General features: G+C 41.8%; 1 protein-coding gene and 1 long non-coding RNA gene across 3 annotated transcripts in view; both read left to right on the forward strand.

The window, feature by feature from the left end:
• The first annotated feature begins 301 nt into the window (after nucleotides 1–301).
• On the forward strand, nucleotides 302–4,214 carry LOC119007170. Of its 2 annotated transcripts, none has more exons than XR_005071054.1 (5): nucleotides 302–1,027; nucleotides 1,428–1,519; nucleotides 1,597–1,669; nucleotides 1,805–2,824; nucleotides 3,678–4,214. It is a non-coding gene; the product is annotated as an uncharacterized LOC119007170 (long non-coding RNA). The 2 variants fall into 2 exon arrangements; XR_005071055.1 differs by having other exon boundaries at nucleotides 1,805–1,959; nucleotides 2,695–4,214.
• Nucleotides 4,215–11,767: 7,553 nt separating this feature from the next.
• The window catches only part of si (sucrase-isomaltase (alpha-glucosidase)), a 71,428-nt gene continuing 63,140 nt past the window's right edge, over nucleotides 11,768–20,055 (forward strand). The window contains exons 1-6 of the mRNA XM_037118725.1: nucleotides 11,768–11,899; nucleotides 13,402–13,525; nucleotides 15,214–15,308; nucleotides 15,576–15,696; nucleotides 17,665–17,774; nucleotides 18,082–18,233. Of these exons, the coding sequence (XP_036974620.1) occupies nucleotides 13,402–13,525; nucleotides 15,214–15,308; nucleotides 15,576–15,696; nucleotides 17,665–17,774; nucleotides 18,082–18,233 (602 nt within the window). The 5' untranslated portion in view covers nucleotides 11,768–11,899. The remainder of the gene's footprint in view (nucleotides 11,900–13,401; nucleotides 13,526–15,213; nucleotides 15,309–15,575; nucleotides 15,697–17,664; nucleotides 17,775–18,081; nucleotides 18,234–20,055) is intronic.

The raw sequence follows: 20,055 nt of genomic DNA on the forward strand, positions 1-20,055 counted from the left end.
GAAACGGCGCGAGGGAGGAGAGTAGGTGTACAGGAACGGAACGGAAAAGCACACACCAGCAAGTTTTCCTGTTGCAGCTTCCTTGTGTTTCGGGGTAGGGAACGAGGGAGAAAGAGACACAGGAGGAGGTAAAGAGGAAAGGGGGGAGGGGGGGGTTGTTAGGGGTGTCTCCTTATGACGTGTTCAGCGATGGAGACATGTACGCAACAATGGTGTTTTTATTTATTTATTTATTTTCTAACTGGTGAAAGATGCGGGAAGGCACGGGAGGGAGGGAGGGCCGAGAGAGAAAGAGAAAAGAGAGTCACGCTGCTGGAGGAGTGAGAGTGACAGACCGAAGGGGGATTTGCAGCCTCGCTCAGAGATAAGCACACTGTTTTCTTTCTATCCTGCTAACCCTCGCACACTCACAGCGCCGCCATGTGCGAGCGTGCACACGCGCACAAATGCACACAAACGAACACATAACCAACACTATGCCGTTGCAGCGAGCTCTTGGCACCTGACAAAAGTTCACCCGCTCAGAGTTGCCATGGCAACGGGGAGATTCGTTGTTGCTACCCATAAAGCCCGGCTCCCAGTCTGACGAGGGAGAGGCGCGAGGATGGGGGGGGGGGGGTGTAGGAGATAAAACAGCTAATTGAACTTTAGAGTGGAATTATGTAAGTATTGCCCCCCTAAAAAAAACAGCTTCAAAATCATTTCACTGGTGAGCTGTCTTGTATTAGGGAGAATGGCATTCTCACTCAGTGCTCAGCTCGCCCGTTTTAAGCACAAAAGTGCACGCCGCTTTACGGCACTACATCACACACCAGCAATGGGCCTAGCCGAGCTAACAAAAGAGGCTAGCTCACTCAATATTCACAGTATGAGCACAGTGGCAGAGGAGAAGAGACTGAAGGAGAACGCCAAGAAGCCGAAAAAGAGAGAGCGACCGATCAAGAAGCCGGACTGAGTAAATCTCGGACTGGTTTTTACCTGCAGACAGGAGCTTTGCTGAGAAGCAGGTGGTGTTGCTGTTCAACAGGTGAGTAATACACACACCTTACGTATGTTGTGTCAGATATTCTGATATTCTGAGTTTTTTTTTTCTTTTTTTTCTCAATATGGACAGAGGATGTCGATAATTGTACAGATAGATAGCCGGTAGAATTTTGCAGCCATTTGATACCAGCATAACATCACAGGTTCATAACGGGTTACCTTAGCTTAGCATGCTACTTTTCGAGTTTTGTGCAGGAACAGCGTCAGTGCAGAGGGGTGACCTCGACATAACTTTTTATTGAAGCTGTCACGTGCCTTATGTTTGACGATGTGGTTGCAGAAAACTGGGATTTCCGTTTCACCCTTGCTTTGCTGTTGTAAACTAAATTCCGTGTTATGCACAACTTCAGCTATAAGCACACTGACTTTGCTTTCAATTCCAGCTGTCAGAGGAGGCGAGTAATACCTACTCCCAGTAAGGTACAGACGCAACAACCACCGCCACCTAGTTTTATGGAAGAGGCGACAGTGATAGGTACGGTGTCCTGGAGTAGCATTTACAAACCGGTCTTTCCTGACCGTGGAAGTTGTTAACATTCTATTTGTCATTAGGATCAGGGGTGAGGAGTTCGCTGTCCGAGGTCTATCCATTGCACAAAGAAGCAGAACAAGTGTTGGAATCCAGGTGGGTTTACATTGTTTCATAAACAGAACTGAAAGACTTTGTAATATGCTTATTATTATTATTATTATTATTATTATTGAATGAATATATCAGTTTAAATGTCTTGTTTTATTTGTTTTTTTACTCTGGTTGCAGAATGCAGTCCCTGAATATGACTGGTGAGGTGCAGCACGTTAGGAATCGTACTTCACGCAAAGGGGGTGGTCCCAATCAAAGTCATACTGATCATGCCTTCACAGCTGTAAACACACACGCAAATGCAAATATAATTACAAGAGCAGGCTGCAAAGGTAAATCTAGAGCTGTAAAAATGCATGTTTGTTGGTTTTTTTTTCCCATATGGGAATAAAGTGAAAATGAAACATGAAAAACTGCATATCTGCCGACAGTATACATACAGCGCAGGTCAAATGCAGTGATGTCAGTGCAGGTATGTCAGTGTAAGACAATGTTCTACGTGAGGCGGTGCACGCTTAAGTCAGTGTACTGTCCTCGCAGGTCAGGAAAAGCATAGCAGATTTTCTAGCCACTGCAGCTTGGAATCACATCTCTGTTGCCTTCACTCAAGTGGCCATGCTAGCACAACACAAACAAATGTGTGTATGCTGCGTGCCTCTGCTGTCGCTGCTTCACTTCTGGTCATCACCGATAGCAAAGATTTCCCTTGCAGCACAGGCCTGCTGCAGAAAACCCTCATCTTGTATGTATCACTGCATGTGTGCCATGTTTCTGCTACAATTTTCTGGTGTGCGGCGGCAGCAGAGCCTGTCAGTTCCGCCGGCAGTGTCAACACATGAAACGTCAGGCCCGGGTAGCCTCGTCGTGACCTGTTCTAAGAGCGAGTCCTTGCTGTCATAGACTGGATTTCTACCTGCTACATACACTGTTTGTTTGTTTGTGTGTTTGTTTGTTTTATGAAATACTTGGGTGGGTTCATAAAGCTAAATGCGGTCGGTAAATGATTTAATGAAGAATCGTGACAAATAATAAAGAACCTGGATTTCAGCCGTTCTTGTCCTTTGCAGCTCCTGCAGCCTCCTTAGGTCATCATGGGTCAATCTCATCCCAGAAACTCTGACCTTACTGTCCGTCAGCCTGCTGCCCCCTCTTCCTCTCCTCTGACCCAAGGTTGCTGGGTCCACGGTTATTCTCAAGGTACTGGGCAACTTTTAATTGTGTTGCCCGCAGGGTGTTTTTCTTTTTCTTTTTTTTTGTCTGCTGGTTAGATACACCTATTTTGCAAGCCAATGGGAATCGGCATATCTACAAATGCACAATACACCGCACAAACACACACACAGCACAACATACCAGTGCTCTCGGCCCTTCTTGTTACTGTAAGGCTCTCAACCATCTACCAGTCAAGTCATTTCCAAGATCAATAAACTGCATAATGATATACATGCATATTTTATTTGCTGATGTACTGCAAAATAATAGTGGGTGAAAAAGTATGAAGTAAGAGGACTCTTTTGACATGAAGATGTCCACTGTGTCCGCTACTAACATCCAGTTTGACATTAATTCAGATGAACTCAACTGTAAACACAAATGTCGCTGTTGACGAAGCGGTGCTTGAGCTCTTTAGACTCGGCTGTCGGGGTGCGTCTTAAAAAAAAGGGTTGAGGACCGAGGATCTTACACATCAGTGTTGTAGTCTTTGATAGTATGCAAACGTTGTAATCTGGGGTCGGGGGAAGGGAATCAGATATGACTCCTCTAAAACACATAGAGAAGGAACATTGTGGCTCAGCAACTTGTCAGAAGGGTTTCCCATGGTTTTCTTGAAGTTTAGTTTCTCTTTTATCCTCTCCTCTTTGACATTGCCTGACAGGCAGAAACACAATGAAGGTATACAGCTCCTGTGTGAATGTTCTGCAACAGCAAAATATAACAATGCAACTCAAGTGTCAAAATACTCGTAAAGATCACACTTATGTGGCAATCCAAGCTTTCATTTCAACAAACCAAGGCACATAAAGTCATATCAAGCTTTATTTATGTACAGTCTTATCAAGGCCAGGCTGAAGGACAGGATCAGCTGCACAACAGCACCTCTGGAGGGAACACTTCAGCCGGCCAGATGTTTGCCAGAGCAGGAGTCGAACCCGGGTTCATCTGGTGACTGCCAACCAGCTTATTGCACGCACTCCCATTATCATGAATATTGTAAAACCATTATTGCCATTATTATCAGCTATTGCTCATGTTATCTTCCACATCTTTGTCAATGAAAGGTCAGTTACCTTTCCTGGAAATCTCTCCGCCCTTTATGGCAGATTGTTGTGGAGTCATTCCCTAATGATCATTACACGCCATCGTTTCATCTGTGATACTGGGGGAGAAATTATGAATATACTAATAATAAAATAATTACAGCATCCACGGACGACTGAGTTCTGTTTGTGCAGTGTTTATCCTTTAATGGCGGGACAATTTTGCTATCGTCAGCACATTCAATCTAAGATAATTAGCTGTCAGATTGCATTAGCCTTTAAATCTGCTATGCAATTTGATAGAATGGCAGGGGTAAAGCAGGGAACCATCCAAGAACCGGAGAATCATTCATGTGCACATGCACACACACAGAAAGACACGCGTGCACGACACACACACACACACACACTTTCCTCTTTTGCTCAGCGCACAGACATGAAATAATGAAATATTGATACTCCACCGACTGTGAGCAGTGGTAAATTTGAGGACATCAAAGGAGAGGGAGAAGTTTTCCTTTGTTTCCAACTGCTCTGCTTACTGTGTTAACATTCTCCAACTCCGCTGACCTCCGGGCCTTCTGGGGTTCACAAGGAAACAGTCAGGTTTCACACGACATGGCTGATATAGGACAGTTTGGTGGAGATATGGTGTAAATTATCACACTCCTTTTGACGGATAAAAGCAACTGGTGAGCTTTGCACCCAACGTGAAAAACACATGCACACAAACAAACAAACAGTGGTTAATAAAAAATCACTGATGTAGCGCACGGTGCATTTAAATCAGCAACCAAGGCTTAACACTGACAGATGTTAGCCTGCTCATTATTTTATGAGAGGGTGTGGGTGCACGTGCCTATGTGAGTGTGTGTGTGAGTGTGTGTGTGTGTGTGAGTCTATTCCTGCTAAAACGTGCAGACTAACAGAAGACATTTCCTTTCAAAATGACGCAGCAGAAGCCTGCTGTGTGTGTGTGTGGTTAAAGTTGTGCACATGCATTTCATCCCATTCATTCACTCTGCTGTTTGTCCCCCATAGGGCCGTAACATCTGTGCCGTGCTTATGGGGAAAACTGCATAATGGAAACACTTAGATAGGCCACCTGCATATGGCTTGTGCGGCCATTGGTGATATAACAGTTACAGACACACACACACACACACACACACACACACACACACACACACACACACACACACACACAGAACAACTGCAACACCACAAAATAATTGCTTGATGATTTTGTCTCCTAGGAGGTTGAATGACTACATCAACCTGGACAGTTCATTGTTATGTTGCCATTCCCTTGATGGGCTTGACTTCTGTGAGGCAGAAAGCAAAGATAATCATTTTCCAGTATTTGTCTTTGTAGGGGTTGTGCCTTGGCCATCAGAAGACCTCATTTCAACATAGTCTGGACAAATGCTATTGCAGTGATAGACTTAGCACCCTTTTGAGATATGATGTGTAACACTCCTGCATTAAAATGTGTACAAACAACTAGATTGTGTGTATTTTGATCATGAGTTGCATCATTACAATGTCCTGAATGTTTCTATCAATGTTCAAAGCAATAAAAAAAACGCGTTTTTCGTTATTGTGAGGTCACGTCCATGGCAACACTACATGATACGTCAGAGAATGAGGAATGAAGTTAGCGAATGTGACGTGAAAGCACATCAGTAACAATTTATAGGGTTTAACTGTGCTTTTTCATTGTTTTCCTTGATTTCAGTGTCTCATAGGTTATCTTGAGAGTCAGAAAGGTTCAAGTCTGCGCCAATAAAAGCTCCTCGTTCCCACAGAAAAGACTGCTCCTGAAACGCCTCGTCAGTAGTCAAACCTTTAATTCTGTAACGTTGTGACACTGCACTATGCCCCCATGTCACCATAAATTATAACTAGTCGCTAGTTTGGCATGAAAACATTGATTCAGAAATTTGATACTGCCATTTTAACGCACATCAAAAGGCAAAAAAAAAAAAAAAAAAACGATTGGCACTAAACTAATTTGTTACTTGAAAAATAATGCTGTAGGAGTATACTGATTTACTCACTCTCTTCTACCAGCCTTAGGCAATGCTAAAAGGCTCTGGTTTTCTTCAACAAAAGCCCAGCGCACCAGGTTAAATTTGTGGTTATGCGGTCTGAGTGTTGAGTAGCATGTTTTAATGGACTGTAATTACATCCTCCCTATTATGCTACCAATGGTAGGTGCTTGTTAAGGAGGCATGCCTACGTTGAAAGACACTTTTCATCGCAGGGGTTAGGTTAGATGTGAATGTGCTGTATCACAAGGGTGCTAATTTAAAACCCAAAGATGTAGTTGTTATTCCATTGATATCTTGTTTTGCTGAGTAGGATGCCTTAATGGTAAGCAGTGAACTCACTAAGGGTGGTTAAAGAGACCACCGTAGACTGATGGACCACCTCCATGGACACAGATTGCTGCTTTGAAACCTGAAATCAACAATGTCTGACACAGCTACAGGGTCTCTGAGCCAAGGCACATGATCTAAGAGTTTTGGGGAATTATATCCACGGGACACAGTAATTGCCAAAAACTGTCTGGTGATTAGAACAGCTTCCTATCCACCAGACTCTCCAGACGGATACAAGTCTCATGAGAAGAGATTGATTGGTAAAAGAAGGTCTGTGATGGAGATTTGGCACACAAGTAGCAGCAGTGAAATAACAGCCGAGCACTACAGAATCCAACAGGTGACAAGGTTCAAATTTGTGTGCAGCGGTAAGTGTTATGACCTCAACAACTCAATGGGGATTGAATGTCAAAGCCAAGACTCACAGTACTGTACTGCCATATACCTCTACATCACCGACACCACCACAAGAGCCAATGAAAGAGGACAGATTGACTAAATGCAATAGATTGGTGTGTGAATTACGCATTTTTATGGGATAACCTGGAGGTTAGCATCGCTCTGGTTTCCTTGACAGAAAGAAAGTTTGTATGATTCTTTACACATTTTGATAGACTGACAGCTAAGTGTCTTACTACACTATTACAATCCCGTTTTGATCCCGAAATGATCAATTAACACGTTAAGTCAGAGAATTCTGCAAATAAAGTCAACCTGTAAAGACGGGAGTCTCCATTGTTCAACATGATGAAGTTAAATAGCTGAATGCCCCCAACAACCTCTGTGGTCTCACTTTGCCACTTAGCAACCCCGTGGTTAAGACATGGAAGAGCTTTATCATGCAATTGTGGGGCATTTAATGATGTATTTCATGTCACAGGACAAAATGCCTAAATATCCTAAGCCCGTGGTAACCACTGACCTTACTTCAGACATTTAACGAAAAAAAAACAAACAAACCCATAGACATGTAAATGAGGGGATCGGATGTACAAAAATGCTTACTGATTTTTATGTTTTAGAACTACAGACTCTGTAGCTTGTCAATGTTAGCTTGTGGCATGTAATCAGGAACTTCAGGGGACCTCTGCATTAAAGTATAGCCAGCTTCTAGCCAGCTGCTAACACACCAGCTAAACAAACCTGTAACCTCAGTTTCTGTTTGGGAAATTTGTCAGCGTTCATTTGAGGAAAAGAATCAATGGACTTATGTATACTTATTTAGCACTTCAGGGGTAAGAACTGCTCATTTCTGCAAATTATTATTGTAGTTACTCTTACACATGACCGACACCTGGAGAAGATTTTAAATTCCCAGCCAACAGCATGGTGATTATTCTGTCATAATATGTTGAGAAGTTTGTTTGGGTAAATGTAAAAGCTAGGAATGACATGAACCATTGTGTGAAAATAAAAATAAAATCACAACATCGAAATGTTTGCTGTTTCAAGCATTAAACTGCAAATCAGAACTGTGATCCTCCTGAGGGAACATTCACCATACCTTCATGTGGTCAATTATTGATAGCCTTGACATTTAGTGTGGAGGCACGTTGTCAAGCCTAGATAAAAATCTGTATAAAGACATTGAGACCTTGAGTGTTTTATTGTGCTTCGGGAAAGGAGAGTTACAAAATGTGAATGCAGATGATAAAACACGGCCGTGGCAATAAAATTTTTAAAATAACCCTTGCAGCGCATTATGCTCCAGTAGGGTTGGGTTGATGGACGAAGCCAATGTTGATCACAGATGGCTGACTGTCATTAACTTTGTTTACATGGACAACACTTCCTCTTGATTTCTCCTTCTAACTTAACTGTTTACATGGATGCTAAAAAAATCTCATAAAACTGTGCTAAGAATATCCAGTTTATTCATTCATACGCCCTGTCTGTTAATGCACATTTCACTTTAAAGTTAATTGAACTATCATTAACTAATGTTGTGACATACATTATGTGACATAATTTGCTGTCAAGATTAAACTTAGCAGCAATGTTGTTGTCCTCTTGTGAAGGAAGAGGAACCCCTGATGAATTATCCTGCTACCCAACATCTACACCGTGGCAAGTCATGATTGCTGATCCTCACTCTCCCATAAGGTCATCCAAAAGACAGTAAAAATGGAAACTGCCCGGGTAGGAACCACTTTTGTGTATGACGTTAAGACTTATATGGTTTGTAGGCTGCCTTCAAACTTTTCGTTTCTTGATTTGGTCAGTGCTTCAGTGGATTCTGGCTTCATTCATCCAAAGAACCAATCAAGGCTCTCAACAATCTTTAACTCCTTGAAGGCAACCAGGTTTGTTTTGCTTCCGATGTGTTTTTTTGACCCTCCTGGAAGTGACATCACCTATGATGAGAATTCTAGAGATTAAATGCACAGAAAGAAAATATTGAATGTTGAATCAAAAGTTTACACCAGCCCTGTCTATCTAATTGAGAGGTCATTCAGATCACACAGGATCGGATCTGTCTTTTTCATTGTAGGTGTTGACATAAGGCATTTTTATTCTGTACCATCATAACATTGGAAATTGGATTCAAAAGGCCTTCCACCAGAGAGCACAAATAAGTAGTGTTGCTGTTAAGCAGGAGTTGTCTTTGTTTGTGAAGATGTTTTTTGCTGCTCAATATTACCTCAGCCTGTCCCATTTTTGAAAAAAATGTTCTCATTAAGTAAGTTAGGCATACCCAAGAGTGGCATTTCCTTCTTCGCAGGCCACTGTGTCGCTGTTATTTGCACTGTAGTTAACTGGCTAACTGTCTTTGAATTGAACGTAGCTAACATAATGTGAGTAACTGTGTAAGAGTTTATCTGACCCACTTAGCTGGTGATGGAAGACAGTGTACTTGGGTGGGTTAGTCAGTCGGTGGTTGCCGCTATAGCGGAAGTGGGAAACAGTGATGACGACTGTGATGTGCTAATGAGCATTTCCTGCCTTACAGATAGTCTGAGGGGACGTTACTGTACAAATCTGATGTCAATGTCTATCATCCTGTTTGACGTGTCATATACCAATTAAGTAGACATCACTCAGCCCTGTGCTGCATCTGCTGTTAAGCTAATTTTTTGCAGGTAGTGGTGTCATCTGTCAGTAACTTCAGTACGTCTTATGCAGGTGTTGGTACAGTATAAACAGATAATCTGGGCACTGGCCCTCTAGGATGCTGGTGAGGGTTCCTAGTCATCCCCATATGCACGTAAACAAACACTCACACATGGACACACATATAAACTGGGCTGGTTGGCAGCTCTCAATGTTGAGTGCCTAGTTTTAAAGTGACTGGATCGATACAGGGGAGTGAATTGCCAATTTCAGTTTGTTTTATTGAAATCTGCTGGCGCTGCATTCCAGAGGGAGAGCACCTGAAATTGGCAGTGGCAGAGTGGAATTAGATTTGTGAGCGGAGAAAAGACTGAGCAGAATGATCGGCGAGAAGGACTTGGACGCCTACATCTCCATGCACGTACATGTGCACACACACACACACACACACACACACACACACACACACACACACAAAACACTCTTGTGTCTTTGCTGCACACATGGAACCTCAGCCAAATTACAGAGGCCATTTTTGAAAGCGCTTCAAGCCCCATGTCTTTCACCGTTTCACCAACATGGGCCCACTCACACACACTCACTCAGAGCTCATCTTGGCTTCTTCGATCGTGGAGTCCATGGCAATCAAGCTCTGTGTTGGAAGGGCAGATGATTGTGTCTCTAGATAGCGAGTAGCTCATTCAGTTGATCCCCTCCATTCTGTTTATTGGGATGACATGGAGTCGAGCCATCACCAAACTGCAGAGCATATTGTCACGGATGGATATCTAACCATATAACTGTACATAATTTGAACCATAGATTTGGAGACTTTCTAGCTTTGACAAACCAAATCAGTGGACAAACTTTGTGGTCATGACATCATGTTCAAAGGCAGATCCTCGTTGAACAATTGTAGATTCATATTTAATCTCTGTTTGGGAAGGCAGACAATAGAAATATTTGCTTCATGTCTGGAAGCCTACCGCCGGCTTTGGTTTCCTGTGGTTCCCCACAACTCCCACATACATGATCACCAGAGAGGAGGGGAGTGTTGTTCATCATTGCTCCTTGCCTGTTACATAATGATGATTGTGGCATTGTGTTGTTGTCACGGCAGACATTGCAGTCATCCATCTTGACCCCATAATGCCTGGGCAGCATTGTTACAAGACAAAGACGATGTAAAATAATGGCTGGTAGTTACACATGGCGACTATAGTTCTGTGATTTCAGGCAGAGCTCCTTAATGAGTTACCTTTATTCCCTTTACTCCATATAGTCTCGGTGACCTGCTTCAGCAGCACTCTGCCAGAGCTGGAGAAAGGTCACCAATTCTCACTCAATCTCAGTCGGCTGGGTTGGCACTTAACCCCCGATGCATCCATGATGCAAAACAGTTTCGAGGGAAACTTGGTTAAGAAAAGAAAATGTAACAGCTACCAACTTGTTTATGTTTGTGCCATTAGCCTACATGTTAGAGTAACTTGACAGTTTCAGCATGTAGGTCACTAGCTTGGAGGTTGTTGTTGTTGTTGTTTCATGCAGTGATGGGGATGTTGAAAATAGTAACACACAGATAGGGTTAGGTTTGGCCAAACCTTAACCCCCAAGGAAGGGGCAAATAGGTAATTGATGGCTTTATACCATTGATCTACACAGTGAGTCAGACCAATAAAAAAAAATGCAATACCAATAACTTCTGCACTTTAGAACAGCAGCTAAGTTATGTAACAGTTTAACTAACAATATGTAACAAGTATTCATAACACTTTTGCTGCCATTGTCACAAAATCAGATGATGGACCACTTTTGCACATGATTTGAGCAAACAGATTTCAATAAAATGATTCTTGGATTGCTATCGTAGTCGCCCAAACTGCATGAAATCTATGGGTGGTATTAAAGAGGGGCAGTATTCCTTCAAATGTGAAGATAATGCACACTGGCCAGTTGCTGCTCAAGCATGGAAGCTAAGGTTTGTTCAGCCATTAGTCGCTGTAGATTTTCTTGCTGTTTTTTAAACATGCAAATTTACCAGACTGCAACCATATGTTATATAAAAATACAAAAACTAACTATGAAAGTTTTATCACTCTGAATGTATCATCAGACGTTCTAATGTCAGACGTTCTAATGAGTCACGTGTTTCTACTGCAGCCTGTCAACTGAATGCTGGCAGCTGTGTTTGCATGTGAGTGTCCATGTGTGTCAACTAGTGATGTGGTCACAGTTGGGTAAAAGATTACTTGTACTGAGTCACCCAGCTCATGTAGAACTGCGCAAATACACACTAATCTCTGGGTAAACTATAAACATACAGGCACGCGAAAGCGCGCGCACACAGAGTCATAAGCCATGTGGAATAACACGAGGCTGCGGTTGTTTTCTCAGACTGTAGATGGTTATCTGACATTTTATGGCTTTGGGGTCTGCTTGGTGAGACTGTTAAAAGTCACGCACAAAGCAGTAAAGGAGTGGTGCACCCAGGTATGATCATAATACATCCTGTGGTATATAACGTGCTAGCTCACTTGAACTCAGATTCATTTCTGCCTTGAACGTTGGATAGAGCCAAGGTAAGATTGTTCAACGCAGTTGCCCATCTTTATGTTGGGCCTATCCTTGGGGTCCTGTATGTTATTACGGTTATTATTCTACTAAGTAAATACTCTCTAACATATCTTCATTATAGTAATTGTTGATGATAACAACACGATTTACAAATTACTGGTTAAATATGACTGTGATAAAACTGGGATTAATTTTTAATATCTAAAATATCCGTGTAGGAAAATAGAGAATAAATCAAAAGTTAAATTCATTATTTTAGTAAAAAGTTTCCTTAGCTTTGTAGGCAGACTGTGATCAAGTTTGTTACAGTGTTGGTTGTGTGCAGCTCTTTGCAGCAGAGTAAATACTTCACTGTCAATTGCAATGCAGCCCTGGGGAACAGATGTCTGCGAAGGGCTTTGAATACTAATGTGTGAAAAGATTTCTTTGCACTGATCCGCATTTCTTTTAATGCCAGTCTCAAACATAATTACAGGTGACAAACCTCTTGGGCAGACATTAACTTTGAGGGATACGTCTCAAATTAGCCAGTGAACTAAAGGTATTAAGCAAAAGTTCAGATGAAATATCAGATGATATCGTTAACCGCCTGAACGCACGGGAAACTCAGCGGTGCAGCCGTAAAGTGCCTCTGTTTGTTCCTAAGTGTGTGTGCATCTGCATGTATCAGATGGTGTGTGTGTGTGTGTGTGTGTGTGTGTGTGTGTGTGTGTGTGTGTGTGTTGGGAGTAAATGTAAAACGATATGCTGTTTTGGGTGGAAGCTATTTTTAGGCACTTAGCTAAATCGAAGACGGGAGAGGCTAAAGGGTTTGTACTGTATTAATGTCGGCGTCTTGGAGTGACATTGCATGTTTGTAGGTGCTTTTCAGTGCTTTTGTATGAAGTGTGTGGGGTGGTGGGGGGTTTGGCACGCGTTTGGCTCTCCGTCTCTCTCTTTGCCCTCGCCTGCTCTTCACAGCACATCGAACAGGATGGCTATAAGCCTCTCATTCAACCAGACGCATACGCACGCACACACACACACACACACACACACACACACATACAGACATTCACCTTGTTTTTGTCTCCAAGACTACATTGGAGTGAAGCCTAATTGCTTGAGTGATATGACGGGTGCCTTTGCAAAGACTAGACCTGGCCTGACGGGCAGTTCTGTCATCTCCTTGTTCCTCGTTTTTTCAAAGTTCTGTTTTCCCCAGCGAAGCTTTTGCAGAGACCAAGGTTAACGCAGCGAAGCTAAGTCAGGAACATGTTTACTATACTGAAGTTGCTTTGTGCGTTTTGGTTGTGTGTGTCTGTGTGTGTGTCCTGCCAATGGGCCTCATTAAGAAGGGAAGTTTGAGACCTTTGAGACCTTGCCTTTAGTGAACTTGTCATTATTAAGTGTTAATGATGTTGGCCTTTGTAATCACTCTCTGCATGTGTGTGTGTGTGTGTGTGTGTGTGTGTGTGTGTGTGTGTGTGTGTGTTTGTGTCTATATGTGCATCTGTATGTTTGTTAGATGGGGAAAAGGCGGTTCTCAGGGATGGAAGTGACCCTGATGGTCCTCTTCCTGTTGATGGCTGTGACAACCGTCACTCTCATAGCGCTGTATTTCACCAGAGAACCTGAGGCTGCTAAAGAAGGTAGGTGAACACGCTTGAAAATGCACAGTCATAAACTTAGAGACCACTCATAAACATTAGCCCTAAACATCCACCGTAATGCCCATGTATTTGTGAAACTGTAAGTCCTAGCTAGCCAGAAACATCTCCACGAAACATGACTCCCTAGAGTTTGCTCTAGGTAGTGGTCAGCGATTAGCTCCAGTGGGTAAGCTAGCTAGCTATTTGTTAAGTTTTTTTAGCGACACCAACCATATCTCACTCCCAAAATGTCAAACACAGCAGACTGATCAGTGACCATTCATCATAAGCAACCCTCTAGCAACAGTTCTGAAGCAAGGACAGTCAGAGTCAGATTGGATTGGTCAAACACAAGACTTTTCCGACAGAGTTCAACTTTTGCATCCTGTTTCTGGCCAAGAGTTAAAAGCAATTTGTTTTTAAGTTATGTTTGTTAGTAATCTACATTACATACATTACTAGACATTTAACCCTAAGTATGGTCTACGAAACCTTCCCAAGTAGTTCTGTCGCCAAAACCTAATCAAACTGGAGTCGTTCGACATAAATATTAAAGATTCAAAAGTCACAAAATGTCATAATATGTAAACCATGCTTTGTCATGGAAGTCCAACCAGATATTGCATATTTTGTTTAATTGCTAACTTCTCTGCAGAGCCTTTGTGTACAAAATTGGCACTACAGGGGTGGGTAGGGCATGTTATTTTGAAGCTTAACCCAACTGACCAAGCTGCCATTTGATGATTTGGGAATGACGACAAATGTCAAATGTCAAGAGTATTCAACCACATGCTCCAGGGAACTGGTATTGAGCCAATGCTACATTCTAGCATGGACGCCTAGACTTGTTTTCATTGGAACTGTGGTCCCTGGCCTAAGATTATAATAAACAAGCTTTGATTTTGAGACCAAAGCTTATTCCAAAGATAGCGACAGTATATATTCTTACATATTGTAGGTAATCATCAACAGACAACAAAGCTACTTTAACACATAACACGTTAGTGTTTAACTTTTATATTGTTCATGTCAGTGTGTTAAGAGTTAAGCCAAGATAAAGCTGACAGTTAGGTGCAGTTATGAAAGCTTTCAGGGCAGTCAGTAAACATGTTATCAACCTTGACACTTTGAAGCATGTCAGTCGCTACAGTGACCTCTGACACTGATGGCTGAAGTTGGAGAAGTTGTTCTTGTTGTTGGGTTGGGGTGCAGGGGTTGTGCTATCACCAGGAGTCATAGACAGATACTAGTTCAGAGAGCAGATAGTAACTTTAACAGTTTTTTATTGTTTTGGCCTTGCCTGGGGTCCGCGTACTCTTCACTAATGAATTACTAGAAAAAACAGCTAACACCTCATAGCTTCCTTAATTTTCAGCCATAGTTCAAAAATAAGCTCTTAACATTGTATAATTTTGAATCTGAAAAAAAAATGTCCAGAGATATATAGTCCTGAAAGTCACCCAAATGTAATTACGTTACGTTTGTGCAGTGTTCTGGTGATGACCATTGTTCAGTTGACCCATCCACTCCACCTGCACAGAGAGGAAGTTGCTTCATAATAATGTCCCCTCACTTCCTCCTTTAGTTCTCAGCTCATATGGGTATACACCTGAGTTGACTGATTATTTTATTGTGTATCTTCAGGATGACTGCCATTGAATTTTTGTTTTAAATAAACATTTTCACAGACCCGGATATAACTCCAGAAGCATTTGTCCCTCAGTGTCCAAACATTCCTCTGTCTCATCGAGTAGACTGTTTCCCTGATGCTGGAGCCTCAAAGGTAGGAGTCACTATAATTTCTAAGAATGTGTGTCCGTGTTTGTAGTATCTTTTAGACCTTAAACACAATGGGCATTGAGAAAAAAGCTGAAGATTCCATCACAATTGACTTTACTGATGGTTAACAGCTCATTATAACTCAACTCTAAGCCTTAGTAATGTCGCAGCTGATATTAAATTGTTGATGATCATTTTGCACAACCAGGTTCTAAGCCTTTTTTAAACTATGGTCATGTTGACAATAACATCAACTTTCCCATCGAAACAGCAAAAATGTGAGCAGCGCGGATGTTGCTGGAGCCCGCTGGATGAGCGAAATGTTCCCTGGTGTTTCTTCCCAGTCAACCATGGATACACAGCGGAATCAGTGAACAAACCCAGTGCTAGTGGTAACTACCCCTCTCTCTGCTCTGCTCTCCCACTCACGCGCCCACCGACTGATGAAAATATGTGGCTTTCTACTTAGCTCATATTCCAATTCTAACTGCTCCACATTCCCCCGATCTGTCTGTCTGTCCTCCTCACATCATTTTTTTTTTCCTTTTTCACTTACTTTGCCTAAGGCATGGTTTTCTGTGAAATATGACATGGATGGCATATCAGAAAACATGATTGACTTTGCAGCGTGCCGGTTTTTCTATTTTCTGCTTGATTTCCCTGCCTTTTACGAACTCAGTTATTCACAGGAAAGAACTATTGGACATTTAAAGTCTGAACTACAACATTTTCTGGCACTTTGTTGGAATAGCAAAGGACATTTTTATTTATGTTTTTTTTTAGGGAAAAAAAAATATTTCGTGGCTGTTTTTTTGTGACGAAGGTGGTGGTAAAATTGAAAAATGGCAAATGCTTAGACTGAGAACAAAATCAGTTCTCTTGGTCTGCCCGAGAAAAGCTTTACGTTATTTAACAGGGGTTTTAACTGTTACATCTAAATTCAAGCGCCCCCTTCTTATATGAGTTTTTAACTGTCTTCAAATATTTTCACATGCATTCTGCTATGGCATTGCTTAAGGCTACTATGCAAATTACCCACGTTTACCCTCGAGGCAACAGAGGACTCTCTAAGCTCTGTGAGCATATTGCACCCTTTGATCATACTGGTAAATAAATAACCTGGGAATACATCTGTGCTTGATGGATTCCCATCCCAGTTCAGCTGATGCATTTCATGTGGTGTGCTCAAACTGAGGAGTTGCAGTTTGTTTTCATTGTTGAAGTTCACTCATCAATGTAGGGATTAGATCATTTTCGTGTTATGATTACAGGTTTTAATCTTTTAATGCACTTACGTTTCCAAAATAACTCATGCGGTTGGCACGCAGCTCATCCAACAATTAGAGCCTGGATACCAGTGAGGAATACTAAGATCATTAAGTAGACCACCAAGGTTTATGGCCTCTTGAATAGGAATACAGAATATTGTCCAGAGACGTTTACATATGAATAGATATCCACCATAAAATTGTCAGGCATCTAGCAAAAAATCCAGGAAGGGCTGTATAGTCCCAACTAAATACATAATTGTAAATACATGTGTGGGAACCTACCAAGTATGGCGATAAAATAGTGTTAATTTTAAAGGTTAAGTAGAAACTGTGGGGCCTTAATAAAGATCAATATACCCATTTAAAGGGTAACTGCCAGAAATGGTATTTATTTGTATTTCTTTTTTAATCTTTGTAAAATAAAAGTGATTTGTGGGAACATTTTGAGAGAATACCAGTAAAAGAAAATACTTTGAAGCCACACTTAAACGAAAAGAGAAAACACAAGAAAATAAACATATGTGTGCTTTTCATTTTACTCGCTCGTCCAGAACCTTTCATTTTCCTAAGGTGTTACTGACATTTAGAATACTTATCATTGATTATGAGGGACACAAGCAGAGCTTGTAGTGTATGAGTTTGTATTTCCACAGTGGAGGTGCAGCACTATAACTTTCTTGTTATTACTTCATGGTTACATGTGCCTTTCATAATTTTCTCACCCTGTAATGATAGCATCACCAGCTAAGTACTCACGACTCCTGTTGGGTGAAAATTTAAAAAGTAGCCCAGCGGAATATTAAACACATCAACAGCGAGACAAGGTTATAAATCCTTATTCTGAATTCGATGACAGCAACACTTTTCAAACAAGCTGCGAGCAACTCAGTACTGAGAGTTGAGGAACTTTGCACGGGCAAACAGATTCATCGGTTACAGGTGATGGGATCATAATTGGGTATGAAAGGGGCATCCTCAAAAGGCTCAGTAGTTCACAAGTAAGGATGTGACAAGGTTCATTTTTAGTGAAACGTTATATGTTTAAAAAAAAATCTACTGTATCATAAACTTTATCACTTTATCTTGCAGTAATGACAGCCACACTGAAGAGAATGGACGCTCCCTCCTTATTTGGGGCTGATGTGAAGGAGCTGTCATTGCACGCAGAAATGCAGACGAACAAACGACTCCGATTTAAGGTACACGCTGACAGACACCATCTCTTCTCCCTTCTCTCTCTGTTAAACATCTTGTTTTGCTTGCACACACACACACACACACACACACACACATACGCATATACATCTTTGACAGCAACGGAGGAAACAGTGAGATAAATCCAGTCCAGTCAAATTAATTTCAGAAGCACTTTTTATCAAAGCCTGTTTAACACGAAAAGCTGTATGGAACAAAAGAGGAACAAAAACAAACGTTACTCACAACAAAGTAGGCACATGACCGTGAGATATGGGGCCACGCTCAACGCTGCCTGTTTTCTCTCCTCAGATCTCTGATGCCAACAAGAAGAGGTTCGAGGTCCCCCATGAGCACATCGCCGGCCTCAACATTGACCCAACCGGCAACATTGGTGACGTACTGGAGATAACAAACAAACCCTTCGGCCTCAGTGTGATTAGGAAGGAGACCAAAAAAGTCCTGTGAGTGCTTACCATGTGTCTCTGTGCTCATCGCACATTTGGTTGTGTTGGATGGGGTCGTTATGAGAACGTTACCTATGAGAACAGTATGATACCGTTTGCCATGTATACCCCGCATGATAAGATTCAGGCATGCGCTGTATGTTTAATACATGCTGTGTTAAAGTACATGCAGTATATTGTGTAGGTAGGGAACATCTAGGATTAGGGTTAGGGCAGGGTGAGGATTAGGACAGGGTTAGGTTTAGGGTGGTTGGTGCTAGGACAGGATTAGTGCTAGGAGCATTAGGGCTATGTTTAGGAGGGTTAAAATAAGGACACGGTAAGGACAGGGAGAGGGTTAAGGTTCGGATATGGCTACACCTGTGGAGAGGGAGGAGAGCAATTCTTGGCCGAAACAGTTTTTGTTGCAGGAGATTGTTATGGTGAATATTATTACGATGATACTGAGAGCTATCTTCACAGTAGATTGCTTGGATGTAATTCTAGAGGCAAAAGACAGTAAGTGCCACAGAGCCAGAAAATATCATCAGACAGACTGAGCTGCTGGAGATTTGATTGGGTATCACACCTTTTGCTGCTCTCACACTGTTGTTATTCACAGTCCCCTCACAGTCACCCTATGGAATCGAGAACTGACACTTGTCAATGGATTAAAATGGTTTCTTTGCATCTCGATTGATCAAATTATGTCAGAAAACCTCCGCGGTGAACCACATAATCTCTTTACCATGCATTATTCCCACAAGATGACACGTAAAACCGCCCCATGTTTGCTTTCCACAGCGACATGTAATTATGTTCATGTCAGTCCAAGCCACTTGGTGAGCCCTGGGTGACCTCGCCGTGATTGATTACCTCTCAGAACGTTGTGGCCACACAGCTCACACGCTTCCTATCAAACACGAAAAGGCATTAAGGCATTATTAGCGTTAATGCCTTATAGAGTATGGCACTTTATGATGAATAGGGCTTGTGAGGGCTCACAGCTTTAGAGGATGAAATGTGCATATCATAACCTCAGCTTCACACACCAATTCTGCAGTGAGACAAAGCTGATTGTCAGTTATGGCGAGGGGAAATTCCATAGCAAGATAACAATTGATCTTAAATCTACATGGCTCACGTTTCTTTTATGGGAAAGGGAAAGCAAAGGCTTCTCTCTTATTGAGATTTTACTGTCCACACAAGAAATATTTACCATGAACAATACCTTCCTTTCATGTATTCTAGTTCTTTGCATTCATGGAAGTAAACTTCATCGTGAAATGTCCTTATATCACATGTCAACCTTTGGCTCGTCTCACTCACTTGTATTGCTCGTTGTCAGTCGAGCAGTATTGTCTTTCTCAACACTGAGCATGACCTTCAACCACAAGAAGATTAGAAGCTATTTAGTAATCAAGCTTTCAATGGCTCTCGTAAATGTCTTTATGAGGCCTCTTGCTATGTGAATCACCATTATCACTCAGTGTGGTGTGAATTCATATAATAGGTCAGACTTTTGGTTTTCAAGAGCCCTTTCTTTCCTTTTGTTAAGTTTATACTTTATTAATTCAGAAGGTGATATTCCTCCTCTCTGAATTATACTCTTCATAACGTTTTGAGGAGGGGACAGCCGATCACTTAAAAAAAAATCATACATCAAACATCCACATCCCCCAATTAAATGTGAACATTTTAAAGATAAAGTGTGTACTAGAATACAGGCATACTACATTCATGTTAGGAGTGGGTCTCATGTATCAAAAATCCATGAAGAAAGAATCTTGTCAGCTCCATATTCAAACCATTTAGGCGGCAAATTATCACCCATGAGACT

Source organism: Acanthopagrus latus, chromosome 2 (assembly GCF_904848185.1).
Source record: "Acanthopagrus latus isolate v.2019 chromosome 2, fAcaLat1.1, whole genome shotgun sequence".
NCBI classification, from domain to species: Eukaryota; Metazoa; Chordata; class Actinopteri; order Spariformes; family Sparidae; genus Acanthopagrus; species Acanthopagrus latus.